At 47.0% G+C, this 18,624-nt stretch overlaps 1 protein-coding gene across 1 annotated transcript in view; it reads right to left on the minus strand.

Annotated features, from left to right (window-relative positions):
* Ephx2 (epoxide hydrolase 2) overlaps window positions 1-17,675 on the minus strand; it is a 36,903-nt gene extending 19,228 nt beyond the window's left edge. Inside the window, exons 1-8 of the mRNA XM_008828145.2 lie at window positions 17,513-17,675; window positions 12,298-12,382; window positions 8,888-9,047; window positions 8,530-8,720; window positions 7,730-7,852; window positions 4,519-4,590; window positions 2,311-2,406; window positions 1,733-1,811 (exon numbers count right to left, since the gene is read on the minus strand). Coding sequence (XP_008826367.1) covers window positions 1,733-1,811; window positions 2,311-2,406; window positions 4,519-4,590; window positions 7,730-7,852; window positions 8,530-8,720; window positions 8,888-9,047; window positions 12,298-12,382; window positions 17,513-17,613 — 907 coding nt within the window. The 5' untranslated portion in view covers window positions 17,614-17,675. The remainder of the gene's footprint in view (window positions 1-1,732; window positions 1,812-2,310; window positions 2,407-4,518; window positions 4,591-7,729; window positions 7,853-8,529; window positions 8,721-8,887; window positions 9,048-12,297; window positions 12,383-17,512) is intronic.
* Window positions 17,676-18,624: the final 949 nt, after the last annotated feature.

Below are 18,624 nucleotides of genomic sequence, written 5' to 3' on the forward strand. Positions count from 1 at the left end.
TTAAAAAAAAAAGATTGTAAATGTGTCTAAAGCAAGATGAAAGAAAACAACCCAGGAGTCACACGGAAAGGCTCACAGAGCAGAGGCTTCGGTCTCAACAACAGAAGCTCAAAAACAACAAGACGAGGGCGATAGCGTTTTAACAGAAAAGGATTTCACCTGTGGTCTGTCATCAAGTGATGACACCAGGAGATCTGAAATGTGCGTTCCAAATCATGACCTGCTTTGGAATCTGTTTTACATATGCTCTTTCAATAACAGCTAACATGCAAATTATGTTTTCTAAGGGGAGAAAAAGATATGATTAGCGTAAGAAAAGACATCTCAGTTTGCGTGTTAATCATTTAATCATATAGTTTACGTGTGAATCATATTCATTTTTCAGCGTGCAAGTGTCTGGTTCACTTTTCAAAGTGTTCTACAGAATGTTAAATTACGTCACCAAGTCATGCTTAGAAAATTCAGAGAAGACTATTGTGATGTAAATAAAAACCATTTTTGTAATTGAATTAGAAACTGAAAGCTGTCTTCCCTGGGTGTTCAAACTGAAGGGTTCCTTTTCCTCTAAAGTGTCTGCACATCATCCAGGAGGCCGGAACCACTGTCAAGCAGACATCACCACACTTAGGGAATGACCATGGCACACCCTCCAGCATGACATGCCGAGGGCCAGGAGACCACTTGAGTGGCCAAAGCCCCTGGCCAGGTCGGTGGGCTTCAGGCTCAGCAGCCGGACAAACTGGATGTGATCACGGGGACAGCAGCTCAGCGAGTGGTGAGCAGTAGGCAGCTCATGAGCCCGCTGCCCACAGCATCGCTGCCCTTAAAGGGGCTGTGCTCACACCCAGCTCCACACCTGGGTTCTGAAGAGTTTTAGGCTGAGGATTCCTCTGAAACTGCTAAAACAAAGTACCCTACCCACAAGGGAAAATGCTTCCTTGTGAATCTACACATGACCTTGTGGTTCAGAGACTGTCTAATGCTCATTTATGGGATCCACAGACACAGGGTTTGGATCTATCCTATAAACTTCCATAGCATCCAGTAGTTCACGCCTGAGTGTGTATCCTAGAGAGTGGAAACCCATGACACACAACCATACACATGCCCACATCACAGCAGTGATACTGAAGGTAGTCAAAAGATGGCGGCAACCCAGTATTCATTGTGGGCGGGTGGATGGATGGATGGGTAGATGGGTGGGCAGAATGTGGTGCACACACTGACACCATGCAGCCCAAAATAATGGAGCTGCTACAATACCACACAGATATTAGATGAGATCAGCCAGTCATAAAAGGGAGATAGTGTATGATCCCACTGAGAGGAGGCAGCTAGACCAGCCACATCCACATACAGAGGGAGATTAGAATAGGGGTGGCTGGGGTGGAAGGGAGGGAGAGCTGAGGAGTTATTATATAACGAGTTCTGGCTTTCAGCTTGGCTTACGAGGGAGAGCCTGTCTAGAAGTGGAAGGTACATCCTACATCCCACATCCCTGACCACCAGCAGTCAGCGGCCTCAGGCACAGGCCTGTGGCCTTCCTGGGTCATTCAGAGTGTGCTAAGCAGGAGCATCTGAGGCCCAAAGCCCAAGGGTACAGGACAGTCAGGAAAGGATAAGGGGCCCTGTCATGTCTGTTTGCATTGGGCAGGGCAAGCTCAGTGGAGCTAGATAGCTCAGACAGGGAGATACGTAACCAGAAAGGACATCTGCAGGACAGCCAACCCACCAGGAGGGGAGGACGAGTCTCCATAGCCTTTCATGTCCATAGCTAGAACCCGGAAACCCGCCTGGGCCAGAGCAGGGATCTGGAAAATAAAATGGTTCAGGGGCATGGCGGTGTGGTCCCACCAGTCCTGGGCCGACCTTCCTTGTTTGCATCCCGGTTTCCTTCCCTCCTTCCTGTAAATGGCTCAATCTAAAGTCCCACATGGCACCTGTCAATCTCCTTCCTATGGAGCTGGAAGGAGCCCACCTCACAGGACCACTGTGAACAGCAGTGGGGTTTGTGTACTGCATCAAAGCTGTATCAAACATGGCACCTTTTCTGACCAAGCCCTTGTGAATTTCTGTGTTCATTACGAAGACTTCCCAGAAGGAGGTAAAGAATGACTTCAAGAATCTTTTTCTAATCTGTGCACGTGTTTAGGGCTCAGTTCAGTCCTGAGTGTTGGAGCCCTCCTGCACCCCTGCATCGATGAGGTCACAATTTGGAAATGTTTCCATAACATTCCAGGCTGGGCTGCACCATCTAGATATCCCCTCCTTTCACCCTGACCGGGGAGCTCCTTCCTCAGTTTCCCTTACCTGATACCTCCAAGAGAACCAGCTCTCGGGAAAGCCATGGCAGAGGCACACTGCAGGGCCAGAGCCCATCTCCACAAAATGCAGATGGATCCCAGGCTGTGGGAGAGAAAGGGGACAGCAGTGATCTTGGTCGCAATCCAGGGAGAACAGGACTTCTTTACGCAGACTGCATTCCAGGGGCCCAGTAGAGTGGGTGGAAGGATCACACAGGGCTCAGCCACCTCGACTCAAGACCCCAGTGCTAGGCAAAGATGTCTGGGAATTGTCAGTGGCCAATATGGACAACAGAACAGGCAGTTTTCACTCTGACATGAAAAGATCATGAGATTGGAAGCAACAAAACAATTTAGCCTTCCTCTCTAAAGCAGCTTGATGCTGGCAGTGTCTCAGGCTGTTCTGACGTGTTAGGAACATTTCCAATTGGGGGCTGATGTCACACAAAATATTTACAGTAATGTGCAGAATAGTCTATTGATTAAAAGCTGTTTACTTCGTGTGTGTGTGTGTGAAGGCCAGAGGTCAACCTTGGATATCACTCCTTAGGAACTGACCACCTTGTTTTTTTGAAGCAGAATCTTTCGCTGGCCTGGAGCTTGTCAGGTAGGCTGTGCTTGCTGGTCAGTGAGCACCAGGGATCCATCACCACTAGGTAGAGGCCTCCCCAGCAGTAGGCTCACAAGCACCTGCCACCATGTGCAGCTTCTTTATGTGGGCTCTGAGGATGGAACTCGGGCCCTTATGTTCACTGACAGCCATCTCCCCTCCCCAGCCGCCTGTTCTTTAAACATGAATTGTTACTAAAGTCCTTTGGGGGAGGCTATAAGGTCAAGACTGACCACTAGAGCGCCCAATATCTGTGTTTTCCTTTCTCCTTGGCACGTGCTGGCAATTTCTTCGACATACCCACCTACTGGGAACAGCTGATGTGGTCACACGACTGAGTTATGGCCAATGGATTGTAAGGAGGAGAAATGTGTGGTCCACCCAGGGCCCTCCTCTTCCTATCTGTACCTCCATGAACTGAGTTTTGGAAAAAGTGGAGGACTGAGAGAAGATGCCTAAGTGCTTGAATTGTTATGGGGAAGGTGCCTGCAGTGCTAAGTGCTACAGCTGAGAAACACTTGGTACAAAGCCACTGATACTGCTGGGGCCTTTGATACAGCATTTAGCCTACACTGACTGTTACAGCGAGCTCTAAGTAAAGAAACTAAAATGATACACTGTCTAAACATCTCGTTTTTCTCCCACCTACATGTCTCCAACATTCTCATGCAACTGCCTATGAACATAAGAGTCATGTGACAGAAATTCATGGGAAGCAATCCACCTTGCAGATGCATTTCAGATGACGCCAAACCGCCACCCCACACTGGGAGTTCTATTTATGATTTGAAGCAAGCTATTCTGCTCACAAAATAATTAAGCATGCATTTCACAGACTACAAACTGTCAGAATATATCCCAAGGCATTCCCTTTAGCACCTGTAGATGTTAAATCTAAATTCTCAAACCTTTACCTTAAAAATTGCATCATACTAAGTCCCAGTTAAAAGGTTCTCTTGATCCTTCATAATCAACTGAGAAGCTTGGCAAACGTGTCCTTTCACATCACTTTTAAAATGTGTTCTTTTTCTTAACATTTGTTTATTTATTTGTGTGTGTGTGTGTGTGTGTGTGTGTGTGTGTGCATGTGTGCATGCATGTGCAGCATTTAGCTTGTTATGTGGGTGCTGGGTGTGTGTGTGTGTGTGTGTGTGTGTGTGTGTCTGTCTGTCTGTCTGTCTGTCTGTGTTAGACACAGAGACACTATAAGGGAGTTGTTTAGCTCCTTCCATTATGAGGATTCCAGGAATCAACTTATGTCCTCAGGCTTGGCAGCAAGCGCCTGTAACCACTGAGCCATTTGCCAGTCGCCAGTACTCCCTTTAATAAATGATTGAAGAACCTGAAGATGAGAAAGGAGAGCGACCAACTCAGTTTAGGTTGCAGTTAAGAAAGAATGGCAGCCAGTGTCCCAGTGCCCTGAGGGCCTGGCTTGGCTGGGACTCCCCAGAGATTCATCCCCCAGCTCCTAACTTTGGGGTGAAGGAAGATAGGTAAAGCATTTCTGATTATACTTCTTGAGGTAAAATGAAGTCGGGAAGGTGGCCCTTAACTCAATGACCCTTGTTCTTTCATGTGTGGTCAGAAAGTACCCAGCTGACTTACCTTTATGGTCACGTACCCGTGGCTCACGTCATTTACATTGCAGGGGACTGGCAGAGGGACCACAGGAAGAAGCTGAAATCAAATGGGCACAGTCATTCCACAAGCCATTCTCAACAGCATCTCTATGAGATCCCACACGTCACCTCTACCACCTTCCTGAGTGAATCTTACTCATCCCCATGACCCAAGTCCGCTCACTTCAGACACAATTGGCCTCAATGGCTCCACCTTCCTGCTAGGTCCTCTGGAGTCCTGTGGCTGAGTTTTGGCCAATGGAATACAGTCTGGAGTTCATGGCCTCCTAAACCATCCCATGATTCTCTACAGTCTCCCATCTTTCACCTGTGTGTCCTGTGGGATCCTGGAATCCCCCAAAGGATGAGAGCAGGTCCTCTGTCCTCACAGGACCCTGAATGACAGTGTTCCACAACACCCCAGGCCCCCACTGACTGAATATCATATAAGCCGGAAAGAAACAAGTCTTGCTGTTGAGCTCTGTAATTTCAGACCATCTCATCCACTGTTCTTCACTGCGATCCTGAGATGGCCACCAGGCTCACGCTGGACACAGCAGGAGTGCAACACTCACATGGCTGCTTCTCCATAGTGAGCACCTCTGTGGAAAGGTGTCTCCATCCAGTCATCGAGCTCCAACCTCACTCTGAGTCTCTCTCTTCATCTACTCAAGTTCCCACCACAATGTACTAGACTATGAACTTTCAATAATAGTTGCAGAGGCCTGAAGTCTGAGATGCAGGTATCAGCAGGGCTGGTTTCTCCTGAGGCCTTCCTCCATGGCTTATAGTTGGCTGTCTCCCCACTGTCCTCACACAGCCACCCCTCTGCTCTGTGTGTCGGTGTTCAGGCCTCCTCTTCTTACATGGAGACCAGTTATGTTAGATTGAGGTCCGCCCTGCTGGTCTCCTTAATTACCTCTTTCAAGCCCATCTCTAAATCCAGTCACACATGGTTTAAGGCTTTGGTATGTGAATTTCAGAGACCCGAGCACATAACAGCCTGCCCGCAGGTCCTGTCCTTGTCCTCTGGAGTCTCAGAGGCTTCCATTGACTTGTCTTTGGATGGCATCGAGTTAAGGAAGAAAAAGTTCCTGAATACCTGAACAATGAGCCCTTGGGGTCCTTCTTTACCTTATTGGTACTGTTTCCCAAAGCATAATTGACAGAGGATAAGCATACTTGGGGATAAATTTCCTGATGCCAGAACCCCAACAGTGCGTGCTGTGCATCATTTACTGCTATAGTCCAGGAGGTGCCATCTAAGAAAGGTGCCTCAGTGTCTCAGTTTTCTAACCTCTAAAATGGGGGCAACAAATTACAGAACCCACTTTCCTTTTAAAGACAGAAGGACTGATTTAGAGAGATGGCTCAGTGGTTAAGAGCACTGACTGCTCTTGTAGGACCTGGGTTCAGTTTCCAGCACCCACATGGTGTTTAGCAACCACACGTAACTCCAGTTCCAGGGGCTCCTATACCCTCTTCTGACCTCCGAGGTGACTGCACAACACAGGTGTCTTACATACATGCAGGCAATACACTCATATACATAAAAATAATAAAAGATTTTAATGATAGAAGAAGTTTCCCAACTCGGAAGGGGAGTCCTGCCCAGATCCTAACTCCTGGCAGCTCAGGATGTGAGTGCATTTGGAGGCAGGGTCTTTTAAAAGATAATTAAGGTGAAATGATGTCATATGGATGGGCCCTAACCCAAACTGCCTAGTGTCTTTACAAGAAGCCAAGTTTATGACATAGACACACACAGGGCGAGACCACGTGAAACAACAGAGAGAAAGCGGCCACCTCTAAGCCAAAGAGAGAGGCCTTAGAAAAAACCAACGCCCTGAGACCTGTTGCCATCTTGACCTTAGATAACCTCCTGGAGAATGGTGGAATGAGAAACTTCCGCCACTAAAGCTCCCCAATCTGTTACCTTCTTAAGGTAGCCCTTGCCAAATAACGCAGTTCCCTGTGAGTAATCAGCTGGAGGCCCTGTGCCTCTGGAAAGCTCAATGGGGCACCAGCTCTCTCCTGCATCCTCTCTGCTCATGGTGTTGGAGCCAGGGCTGCATCACTGCAAAGCGTGGTGGGAGTCCACCCCAGGGCTCAGTGTGACCACTTTTCTCAAGCCAATCTGAAGAATACAGATACCTTAGATCTGAGGTGCCAGCAAGTTTCCAGGCAGCTCAGAGACAGTATAAAGGCTCTTCAGGCCTATGTGAGGGTTATTCAGATTCCCTCACCCTGCCAAGACAGCATGGACAGGAGGAGCTTGTCAGCTGAGTGCCATGGCTGGGCAGCTCTTCAGAGGAAGAATTCTCCACATTTAACTCAACATGACAGCTTCACCCTGAAATACTCCAGAGGCTGAGGCAGGAGAATCCCTTGTCCAAGAGTCTAGCCTGGGACACACAGCAAGTAGAACAAAAAGTCCTTCTCCATATTTATCTCAAAGAGCAAGATCAAGGCTTTGAGGCCCCCATGTGCCCATGCGTGTGGAGGTCAGAAGTCAACGCCACTGTCTCCCTCAGTTACTCTCCACCTTATTTTTTGAGATGGGGTTTCTAACCAAACCCAGAGCTCAATGATTGGCTAGATTAGCTAGCCAATGAGCTCCAGGGATCTGCCTGTCCACCTCTCCCCAGCACTGGGATTACAGATGCATGCCCCATGCCCATCTTTTTTTTTTTTCCTGGTCTGTTTGAAACAGTGTCTCCCTGTAGCCCCAGCTGGCCTGGAACTCACTATGTAAACCAGGCTGGCCTTGAACTCACAGAGATTCGCCTGCCTCTGCCTCCCAAGTGCTGGGACTACAGGCCTGCGCCACCACACCCGTCTTTTACATAGGTGTTGGAGATCACATTCGGGTCCTTGTGATTGCGACAGCAGGCACTTTACCAACAGAGCCATCTCCCAGCCCTTGACTGCCTCTCTCTTGTCCTAGTTTCCTGACTCACACAAAGGCTAGTTTAAACTCTTACTCTCAGATTGTCTGTTTCTTTCTCACTGACTAAAGAGAAAGAAGCACGGTGTTGATCAAGGATGGTGGACTCCCTGTACCATGGTGATGGAGTGCCCACTGAGATGCCCCAGAAAACCCATGTAGCCGCGAGCACTGTGACTTCCAGATCTCTGTCATCATATACACTACAGCGGGTGGCAGGAAGCCAGACTCTGCTCAGACTTAAAGTTACCTGTGTCCCTGTGACTTTCTCCAGCTCTCTCAGGGTGGTGTCAGTGTCCCGGACCAGGATGGTAACCATTCCCATGTCACGGGCTGGCTTCAAATTACTCCCGAAGTCATCTAGGAAAACAACCTGGACCCAAACAAGCATGGACATCAGCAAGAGGAAGCCTCATGTGAGAAAGAACAGCAGAGGGAAACAGGTGGTCATATGACCAGAGGCTGCTCTGATGAGGAGATGAAGCGTGTGGTCCTCAGGGATGAGGGTCTAGCTATGTTGTGATTACCTAGTTACGGCCGCTCCAGCAAGAGAAAGGGACAGCATATGACGGAGTGGGGTCCAGTCACCCTTTGAAGATTAGATTAGGAGCCCACAATGAAAATAGTGTTTCAGCGTAAGAAATCTCAGGACACTAAACACAGATGGAATTTGAGGGACCCAAAGATGCTTGGACAAGAAGGCTGAAGCAGGAGACCCGTTCCTGATCGCCTTCTGGTGAGATGGTCTTCAATGGCTTTGGGTTCTTGGTGAAGCCTCTCAGAGTCTCTGTCTTCTCACAAGTAAATTGGGGTACTGCTCTAACAGCATTTAGTGAGCCCTAGAGCCACACGAAAGGGTCAGATGCCCACCTTGGGTGGAACTCTATAGACTCAGCTATGAGTAAAAACCTTCCCTCCTGACACAGGAGGAACAGACCTAGAACCCTCCAGGCCCCAAATATATCCCAGTCTGTAAACTCAGTTGTTCTTTGGTTGCAATATCTTTGGGGCACCCTTTTCCCCACCCCCTGAAAGGAAGTGTCAACTTACTTCATTGGGATTGGCTTTCACAGTCTCCAGTAACAACTTGTAGATCTGAGGCTCAGGCTTGATCATCCCAACCTGACAGGACTCTATCAGGAAGTCAAAGTGGGGGCTCAGCCCACACATCAGCTGGGCCAGGCTACCTCTCTTTTGACTGTCATCCAGCCAGTTGTTTGTGACAATGCACGTTGTGAATCCTGAACAGAGGATTTCCAGAAAGCAGATCAGCTATAGAACTCTGCCCTGTGATGCTCCATATGCCCCACAGGGGCTCCTGAGAGTAGGGCCCTACCGGGGGCCCTGCTCACTCTTCCAAGGGCTCTGGTGTGGTCAGGCCAGGGGATGGCCAGGAGGGGACCCTTACCCTTCTTTTTGAGAGCAGTAGCTGCCTGAAGCATGGGGCGGTTGATGCTTCTTGCGGATATGGCATCGCTGAAGATTTGACTTACAGAGAAGTTCTCTGGAAGGCGAGTCCCTGAGGCCTCTGAGAGCTTTCTGTACTTTTCTTCCATGAGTGGCACCCACTGTAAAAGCAAATCAAGGAGGGAGGCAGTTCATGCAACCATGGACAAGGTTCGGTAGTACTAAGTGTGTATGTATCACTGCCTGGAACATGCCCCCAAGGAACGTCAATGTGTGCTACCCAAGAGATGTGGGCAAAAATGCCCGGATCTTATTCTTGATTTAGTTACTTCCTGAAGTCATAAAGCTGTCACTGGTGGGTCAGGGTCTCAAGATAGGAATTGGCATAAGAGTTAAAAACATTAAGGTAACACTCAGCCCCAACACAGGAAACTACACAGTTATCCACTGGTATGGGCTGAATAAGGTCCTGTTAAAGCTGACATGTTTTGAAGACCCAACCCCTGTCCTGCATTTGGAGACACAGACTTTAAATATGCAATTCAGGGGGCTGGAGAGATGGCTGAGCAGTTAAGAACACTGACTGTTCTTGTAGAAGACCCGGGTTCGAATCCCAGCACCCACACAGCAGCTAACAACTGTCCATAACTCCAGTTCCAGGGGATCCGACAGCCTCTTCTGTCCTCTGTGGGCGTTGTACGACATGGATGTACTTACCTACATGTAGATATAACACTCATACACATAAAATGAAAATAATAAATAAAAAAAGATGCAATTCAGGCAAAATGAGGTCATTTGAATGAACACTAATTCAATATAACTGGCATCCTCAGAGGAAAAGACCAGGACATGGCCACACTGCTATGGTTTGAAGAGTTGTCCAAAAGGGCTACATTATTGGGAGAATGGACTCATCAGGAGTCAGGCCTGGTGAGCAGTCCTAAGGCCACTGAGTTTGTGTCTTTGAAGGAGATGGTGGGTTGGCAGCCTCCTAGCCTCTCTTTTTTACGTCCTGGTCCATGATGTGAGTGGTTTGCCTGACATACATTCCCACCACGATGTGGTGCCCATGCCAGACACCCAGGGCTGTAGGGCTGACTGATCTGAGACTGGAAATCTCCTTATCTATGAGAGAAATGCACCTTTCTTTTTACGTCAATTACCTCAGGCATTTCATTCTAGTAACACAGGGGGAAAACAACATACAGATACCATGTTCTAGAAAGCAGCTGTCTACAAGTGGAAGCCTCAAAAGAAACCAGTCCTGCCGATATCTTGATCTAGAATTTCCAGCCTCAGTTTGAGCCACTCAGTCTGCAATGGACTAAATGCTTATGTCTAAAAATGTCTATGTTGAAGCCCTAATCCTTAATGTACATTATCAAGAGGTGAAGCTTTGGGGAGATGATTGGGGCATGAGGGTGAGCCCCTAGGAACACCTGTATAAAGAGAAATAGGGAGCTTGCTTTTTCTCTTGTGAGGGTACAGCAAGATGGCCAACTGGAATCCAGGAAGAATGCCCTCCTTAGATACTGTCTCGGATTTCCCAGCCTCCAGAATGGTGAAAAACAAATGGCCACTGCCCGTTGCCCAGTCTACAGTGTATTTATAATAGCAGCCCAGGCTAAGACTGAGCCCTAGCAAGCCAACAGCAGAATGGATCGTGGTATGCATGGGGCATCTTTGCAACACTATTTTTAAGAGTCTTAAACTGAAAACCACCCAGAAATCCATCAGTGCCAGAGTGGGTACACAGAGAGATACATCCATACAGTGTAATCCCCTATAATGAAACAACCAGAATGAAACCATCGGCCATTGCACGCAAAGCATCTGTGAGTGCCAAGTGCATGTTGAGAAGAAGATTCCAGAAAGCAAAGCCCCACTTGTGTAAAGTCTGCCACAGGGAGGGGTGGTGGATGGGGTCAGAAAAGACGCAGCAGTTGTTTGAGGAGAGTTCAGAGAGGGCCCCACCGTGTCCACCACACCTCCTGAATCATGAGTGTTCAGTTTGGAAAGTTCATCCAGCTCTGCACTGTGGGGACTTTTCTGTTTGCACACCACACATAAATGAAGTTAAAAGATGAAGCTCACTTCCAATATGATTAAGACAATTCAGGTTTTAGAAACCTATATCCTAGAATAATTGAATTTCTCAAACTTCTAGCTGAGTGAGTTTCTAGGCTAGCAGAAACCACTGAAGGTTGAATTGGATGCAGGGTAATCATTCCAATTACTAGAAACTTGTTCTAAAACCATCCATAGTTCATTGAAAATGTATGCTATTCCCCTCTTGCCCAACCATACAGCGGTACTGCTGAAACATTTTTTATTGATTAAAACTTCAGAAACAATGTGTATCATCACAATTTTCCTTTGCTGACTGCCATGGTGTGTGTGTGTGTGTGTGTGTGTGTGTGTGTGTGTGTGTATGTGTGTGTGTGTGTGTGTGTGTGTGTGTGTCTGTGTCTGTGTCTGTGTTATAAAGTAATTGCAGGGGCTGGAGAGATGGCTCAACATTTAAGAGCACATAACTGTTTTTCCAGAGGGCCTGAGTTTAGTTCCCAGCACCCACATCAGTCAGCTCACAACAGCCTGTAACTCCAGCTCCAGAGAATCTGATGCTCTCTTCTGGTCTCCATAGGCACCTGCACATGTATGGCAGGCACTCACACAGACATATACACATACACATGAATAAAAAAATAAAGATAAATATTTAAAAAACAAAGTGACTGCAGTGTTTCCATTAATACCACATAAAAGGTGAGCTTTTTCTTCAGGGCGGGTCCTAAATTTTCTGACCTAGTTATGAGTAGCTATGATACAATTTTTCAGAGTAGATTATTTTTTAATCAGTGGTCTTATAAACAGATTCTCAGTAGACCCACTAATGCTGTTATATACCAACCATCTTGCTAGAAAAGAACTGAGGTTGTAGTCACAAGAACGGCTCATTTTATTGAGCACTGAGTGCCATGCACCACAGTAAGCATTTTCCTGCTTCTCAGATACTGGTGGTATCATTGATTATTTCACAAATAGCAAAGAGAGACTTGGAACCTATGATTCAAGCCCAGCCTCTGGCTCCAAAGCCTACCCACTGTATAGTTATTGAGTTAGCAGTCCAGTGGTCCTGTCCTAGAATAGTTACTCTGGCTATTGTCTTCCCTGTCACAATTCTTCCAGGACTTGGAAATGTCCCTCTGGCTCAAAGAGACCACAAACTAGTTCTAAACACACCTTCAGGAGCCTAAAGCCTTCTTGCTGGCTTTATGAGCTATGGGGTACGGGGAGAGGTACATATGTGAGGAAGACCTGCTCTTGCCCTCAGAGACTTGATGTCAGAGTAGGAATAGAATGAAGCAGAGAACCACTCCCCAAGGGGGCCACATAGTGTCCTCTCACCTGGGAAAACATGATCTTGCCTTTCATGAGTTGACCACTGGGTCCATCTAGGGATTCTTTCTGGAAAGCTTCTTTCAGGAAGTCTCTGGAAGACATGAGAAACAACCTCATCACCTGCACTCTGATGGGTTTTCCATGTCCCGCATGGCAGGGACAGACAGTTGCTATTAACATTCACAGACAAACTGTTGTCAGAAAGGTATGCTGCCGGGGCAGAAAGCTGCGAGCCAAGGTTGAGCTGGGATCTTTGTCCACATAAAGCCATCTTTAGTTCATGTTCTTCAAAAGGAACAAAATGTTTTTTTCTCAAATCCATTATGTAACATATAGTTTCTAGTTGATCTTAATCTCTACTTTTTTTAACTTTCCTGTATTAAGGAATGATATATATATATATATATATTCCTACACTGAGGTTCTAACACCCAGTACTTCACAATTATATGCAGAGACAGGGTGTCTAGAGTGGTAATGAAGGTAAATGAAATCATTGGGGTTGGTACTACTGAGCATGACTGGTATTCTTATAAAAACAGGCTGTTTGAATGGACACACACAGACACACACACACAGACACACACAGACACACACAGACAGACAGACAGACACACACAGACAGACACACACAGACAGACACACACAGACAGACAGACACACACACACACAGACACACACACACAGACAGACAGACAGACACACACACAGACACACACAGACAGGACATATAGTGGACCATTGTTCTACAGTAAAATGAATAATAGCCAACAGACACACACACACAGACAGACAGACACAGACACACACAGACACACACACACACACAGACATACAGACAGACAGACACACACACAGACACACACAGACAGACACACACAGACACACACAGACACACACACACACACACACACAGACAGACACACACACAGACAGACACACACAGACACACACACACACACAGACAGACAGACAGACACACACAGACAGACACACACAGACAGACACACACAGACAGACACACACACAGACAGACACACACACACACACACACACACACAGCAGAGTAAGGTTGACCACAGAGAGAAGGTGCCATTCTCAGCCAAGGAGGAAGTCATTGGAGGGAACCAGCCTTATGACTCCTTCCCTGGCCTTGGACTTCTGACCTCCTGGAATGCTCTCTTGCTCAGCCAGCCAGTCTGTGCTGTTTGTGATAACAGCCCTGGTAAATGACATACCTTGGCTCTTATCAACTGTACCTGCAGAGTAAGGTTGACCACAGAGAGAAGGTGCCATTCTCAGCCAAGGAGGAAGTCATTGGAGGGAACCAGCCTTATGACTCCTTCCCTGGCCTTGGACTTCTGACCTCCTGGAATGCTCTCTTGCTCAGCCAGCCAGTCTGTGCTGTTTGTGATAACAGCCCTGGTAAATGACATACCTTGGCTCTTATCAACTGTACCTGCCAAAGAACTTGCACTTATTTACCATCCTGAGTCCTAGAACAAGTATCTCCAACCCGGGTATCTTGTTTCTATTGATATTCAAGTGTCTTTTGATCAGACTAACCATCTGGCAAGTAAAAGGAGCAATCCTGGGCAAGCTATAAAAAGACATATACCTGATATCTGTGGCCTTACTTAGCTTCAAGGGTGGGCAAAGACTCCTTTGCCAACAGTATTTTCTGAACAGTCTTATTAAGGTGTAATTGCAAGCCAGCTCATTCACACACTTTCAGTGTATTATTCAATAACTGGTAGGAAACTTCGAGCTATATCAATTCACCACAGCCCAGCATCAGAACACTGCCCTATCATACCCTCAGCAAGATTCCTCAGGCCCTTCAGCAGTTTTAAGAAACAGTGTAGAGCTAGACTCCATGAGCTTTAATTGAACAAAATTGTGCAAGGCTTTGTGCTATATCCTGTGATATAGAAGATGGAAAAAATATGATCCTATCCTTAGGAGATTCATGAGTGATAGGTAAGCAAATATCTTCGTGTATGAGTGAGATGGGAAAACCAAGAGAAAACATTTTTTTTCTGCCTGGAGAATGGGGGCTGATTAAAGAGGAGCAAACAGTGGAGCAACATAATGTAAAGGAAAGGGGGTCAGTATCTACACAGCAGGGGCAGGAAGGGGTTGATTCTTAAAAGTAGAAGCAATTTGAGATTACAAGAACATTCAATACCTTAGCATCAGAAAACACAATCTCTAATTTTTATTACATTAATTTATTATTTGTGTGTGTGTGTGTGTGTGTGTGTGTGTGTGTGTGTGTATGTGTACATGCATGACACGGTGTACCTGTCTTGGCCAGAGGACAACTTAGGGGCATCAGTTCTCTCCCTCCACCAGGTGGGTACCAAGAACCAAACCCAAGGGTTGTGATTGCAGGCAAGTGCCTCTGCCTCTTAGCCATTTCACTAGCCCCTGAATGCTGCATTTCAGTGATCAGTGAAATGGCCATGACAGATGAACGTGGGGAATCAAGAGCCATAAGAAAATTCCTAAGAACTTTGTGTTTCTCAAGGCACTGCTGTGATCTTGAACTTTGGTCATTTGTGTAGATCTGAGTTATGTCTGTTGGTAAGTATGTCACAAATGCCCAGTGCAAGGTAAATGTTTCTTGCTTACTCTTTGAAATCTTCATGACTGGTTCACATACCTGATGGACAGGCAAGACTAAGGCCCTGCACTCTGACCTCCCAAGTTTAACTAGCTTTGCCATGGTGTGTTTTATAGTGCCTGGGAACAACTTGAACCCTGGTCTCAAAGGAACTGTGTGAGGGTAAAATCAAGTAGAGTATGTCTGGTGTATCACTTCGTAGACATGTAAGACTTTTGTAAATAAAAGCAGGTATCAAGAACTCAGCTGCTGATCCACTTTACATGTCAGCTTACTTAATCCTCACAAAAAATTCCCAGAAGGAGGGCTGGAGAGATGGCTCAGCAATTAAGAGCACTGGCTGCTCTTGCAGAAGACCTGGGTTTGAACCCCAGCACCCACATGGCAGCTAACAACCATCCATAACTCCAGTTCCAGAGGATCCAACTCTCTCTTCTGGCCTTTGCGGGCATTGTATGACATGGGTGCACTTATATACACTCACACACATAAAATAAAAATAACTAAAATATTTTTTTCAATTCTCAGAGGAAGGTAATATCTTACTTTAGAGAATAGATGAATAAAAGGACAAATTAAGCAAGGCCAACACAACAGAAGGTAGCAGGACAGAGAAATGAAGCTGGATCTGACTCCAGCAGCCACTGATCTCTGTGGGAGTCCACCCTGTGCTCATCTCCACATCACTGAAATCACAGGCCCAAGCACGCCTCACAGATTAATCTCTTCTGTGTCTTTTTTAAAACCAAATATATGAGTCAAAGAGAAATGCAAAGCTCAGTGGGTAAAGGCACTTGCTGCAAAGCCTGATGACCTGAGTTCAATCCCTGAGGTCCACGTGGTGGAAGGAGAGAATTGACTCACATGTTGTTCTCTGACTTCCATACCTTTGCCTTGGCACATACACATATAAATAAACAAAAATAAATATAGACTTCTTGGGAGTAGGGAGAGAACTCAGTTGGTAAAGTGTATGTTGAACAAACAAGGACATGAGTTCAATCCCCAATGCTCATCTACAATATCAGCTGTGGTGGCAGCTCTGGGGAGGAGGTGGAGGCATGTGGCTCTCTGGCCAGCAAGTCTAGACCATCAATGATCTCCAGGTTCAGTGAGAGACCCTGTCTCAAAGAGCCAGATGGATGGTTCCTGAGGAACAACACCCAAGGTTGACTTCTTCCCCCCTCCCCTGCCACATAAGCATACACACCTTCACATAAAAATGGGTGCACACACATACATGCATGCATACCTGCATATACCTGTGCATCTGCACACCACACACAAACATGCACTCCCACTTTTACATAAAAAGGGGTGTACACACACACAAGGGTTTGAAAACGAACTCATTATTCCTTCCCCAGTTTCCCCCTCCACTAAATGACCTGTATTGGGCAAGCACAGGTAGGAAGTGTCTTTCCATTCCCAGAGTTCCCTGTTAAACTCTACTTAACCAGGGTGTGACTGTTCCAGTTGTGAACTTTGCAGCCAGCTTATTTATTTTTTGTTCTCAGCTATTGATATTTACTTAGACACTGTCAGGGAAGAGGCAAAGGGAAGACGCTACACTGGGAGCAGGAAACACTGCCTCCACAGCCACCTGGACTAACTACTGCGTGATCAAGAGTAAGGGACTCTCTTGGGCGAGTCTGGGTTTCCACATCTGATAAGGTGCGGCTAGTTTAGAAGCTGAGCCTCCTTTGGGCTGGCCTGTTGCATGATTTGTATAGTATCAAGGTTAAACCCTTTTGGTCTCTGGGGATAATAATTCTAGAATCCCCGGATGGAGCAGATTTCAGGACGCCAAGCTGCCTCTCTGCCTCTTCCTCTCAGCGGTAACGTGGGATTCCGTCTTCCATCTCTGCTTCGGGTCTTACAAGGATGACCTTTCTCCCTTTTTGCATTTTTAAAATAATTAAAAAAAATAAACACACTTCCCTCCTTTCTGATCATAAAATACATGCTTGTAAATTGTAAAGCTGGAAAATAAAAGTAGAGAAAAATCATTCACAATCCCACCCACAATTAATAATGCCAGGATATCTGAATGTATCTCTACCACTTTTCTGCATGGAGTCATCCTCCCAACACACACGTCTGAAACCACACTGCATAATTTTACAAGTCAGTGTCCCTCCCGCATTTCAGCAGATACTTTCTGGTATCAGTGGCTCTGCAACTGAACATCCCTGTCATTGTGGATGGTTCACAATCCCCCATTTCCTGGGCTGCGCACTGCTACTGCCAACTGCTATTATGCTAATCCACCTGTAACACTGGCCTTTGAGCAGAACTTTCTTTTTACAAGTCTCAGCGGGTACTTTAAAGGCCCGTTTCACTAGAGAGAATGAAACGGATAGCAAATAGCTTAGTAATTCCTTTCCCTTTTGAAATAGCGAAGTCTTTAGCAAGGTTTAATTGCTTGGCCTTTAGAAAGAGAAAGGATCTACTCGCGTTCAACTGGAATTTTAGTGCCAGGTAATTGTTTTACTCTTGCCCAGATTACTAAAATTTAACCTGAAATTGCCTGGGAGCGCAAGCCCGGCATCCCCGTGGCACAGACCCAGGGCTGGAGGCCGCGCGTCCTCTTACCTGGGCAGCTCCAGGGCCTCCTCGGCGCGGCGGAGGGCGCTGGGGATGGAAGGCAGAGCCAGCACCCCATCAAGGTCGAAAACGGCCACACGCAGCGCCATGGCGGCCCGGGTGGCAGCGTCCTGCAGAGACGCAGATGGGAGGCTGGAGGCTGGACGGGAGCCACTGGCTGCTGGGACGTCCCATCTGGAGCTGGGCCTGGCTGGGCACCGCCCCCGCCCCGCCCCTGCTCCACCCCCTCAGCCTGTCTCCAGCTGGAGGCTCCACTGGGGTGTCAATCCAGCCTCTGCTGCCCTTCTAGCCCTTTCCCTGCCACTTCCCCAGGCCTGGCCCAAGGCCTAGAATCTGGCCTGTGTGCATAAGCCCTCCCAGCCTAACTCCAAAGGATTCCCCAAAGGCTGCAGTAACTTCCCAGACTTTCACTGTTTTTAGGCAGACCTGGAGTTTGGAGGCCTGAGGTGGGGGAAGATGGCTGCTCTAGAGAAAGGGGAAGAGGGGAAGCAAGGGAAAGGGACAGGGAGAAAGAAAAGGAGGGGAGGGAAAGGAAACATTGCACACATTCCCTCCTTCACAGTTTGGTTCTGATTGGCACAGCCTGTAAACACATGGCTCTGCTGGCCATCTTTTGTAAAAGTGGTGTATGTTTACAGATCCCCTCTGTCCTGTCTGCTCCTCCAGGCAGTGTTTCTAGATAAAATACAGCCCCAGTGGCAATGTGTCAACCTGGCATAGTTCGATCACTTGAGGCTTAAAAGGAAAATAGAGTCTATTTCCCTCTTTGTACTCAATTTGAAATAATTCATGGGGGCACACACTTTTAATCCCATCACTCAGGAGGCAGAGGCAGGCGGAGCTCTGTGAGTTCAAGGTCAGCCTGGTCTATATAGTGAACTCCAGGCCAGCTGGGGCTACAGGGAGAAAGACCAAACAACAACAACAAATAATAATAATAATAATAATAATAATAATAATAAATAAATAATAGTGCTGTCCAAAAATGGACAAGGTTTCCACACTGTTGGTTTTGTTGCTGTTGTCGATTCTTTGGAAGTCCTAAAGCTTCATCCTGATGGGAACTGGGTTTCTTGGAGGTTTCTGCAGCCCTCCTGCCC

This window comes from Nannospalax galili, unplaced genomic scaffold (genome assembly GCF_000622305.1).
Source record: "Nannospalax galili isolate Female #2095 unplaced genomic scaffold, S.galili_v1.0 scaffold612, whole genome shotgun sequence".
In the NCBI taxonomy this organism is placed as follows: Eukaryota; Metazoa; Chordata; class Mammalia; order Rodentia; family Spalacidae; genus Nannospalax; species Nannospalax galili.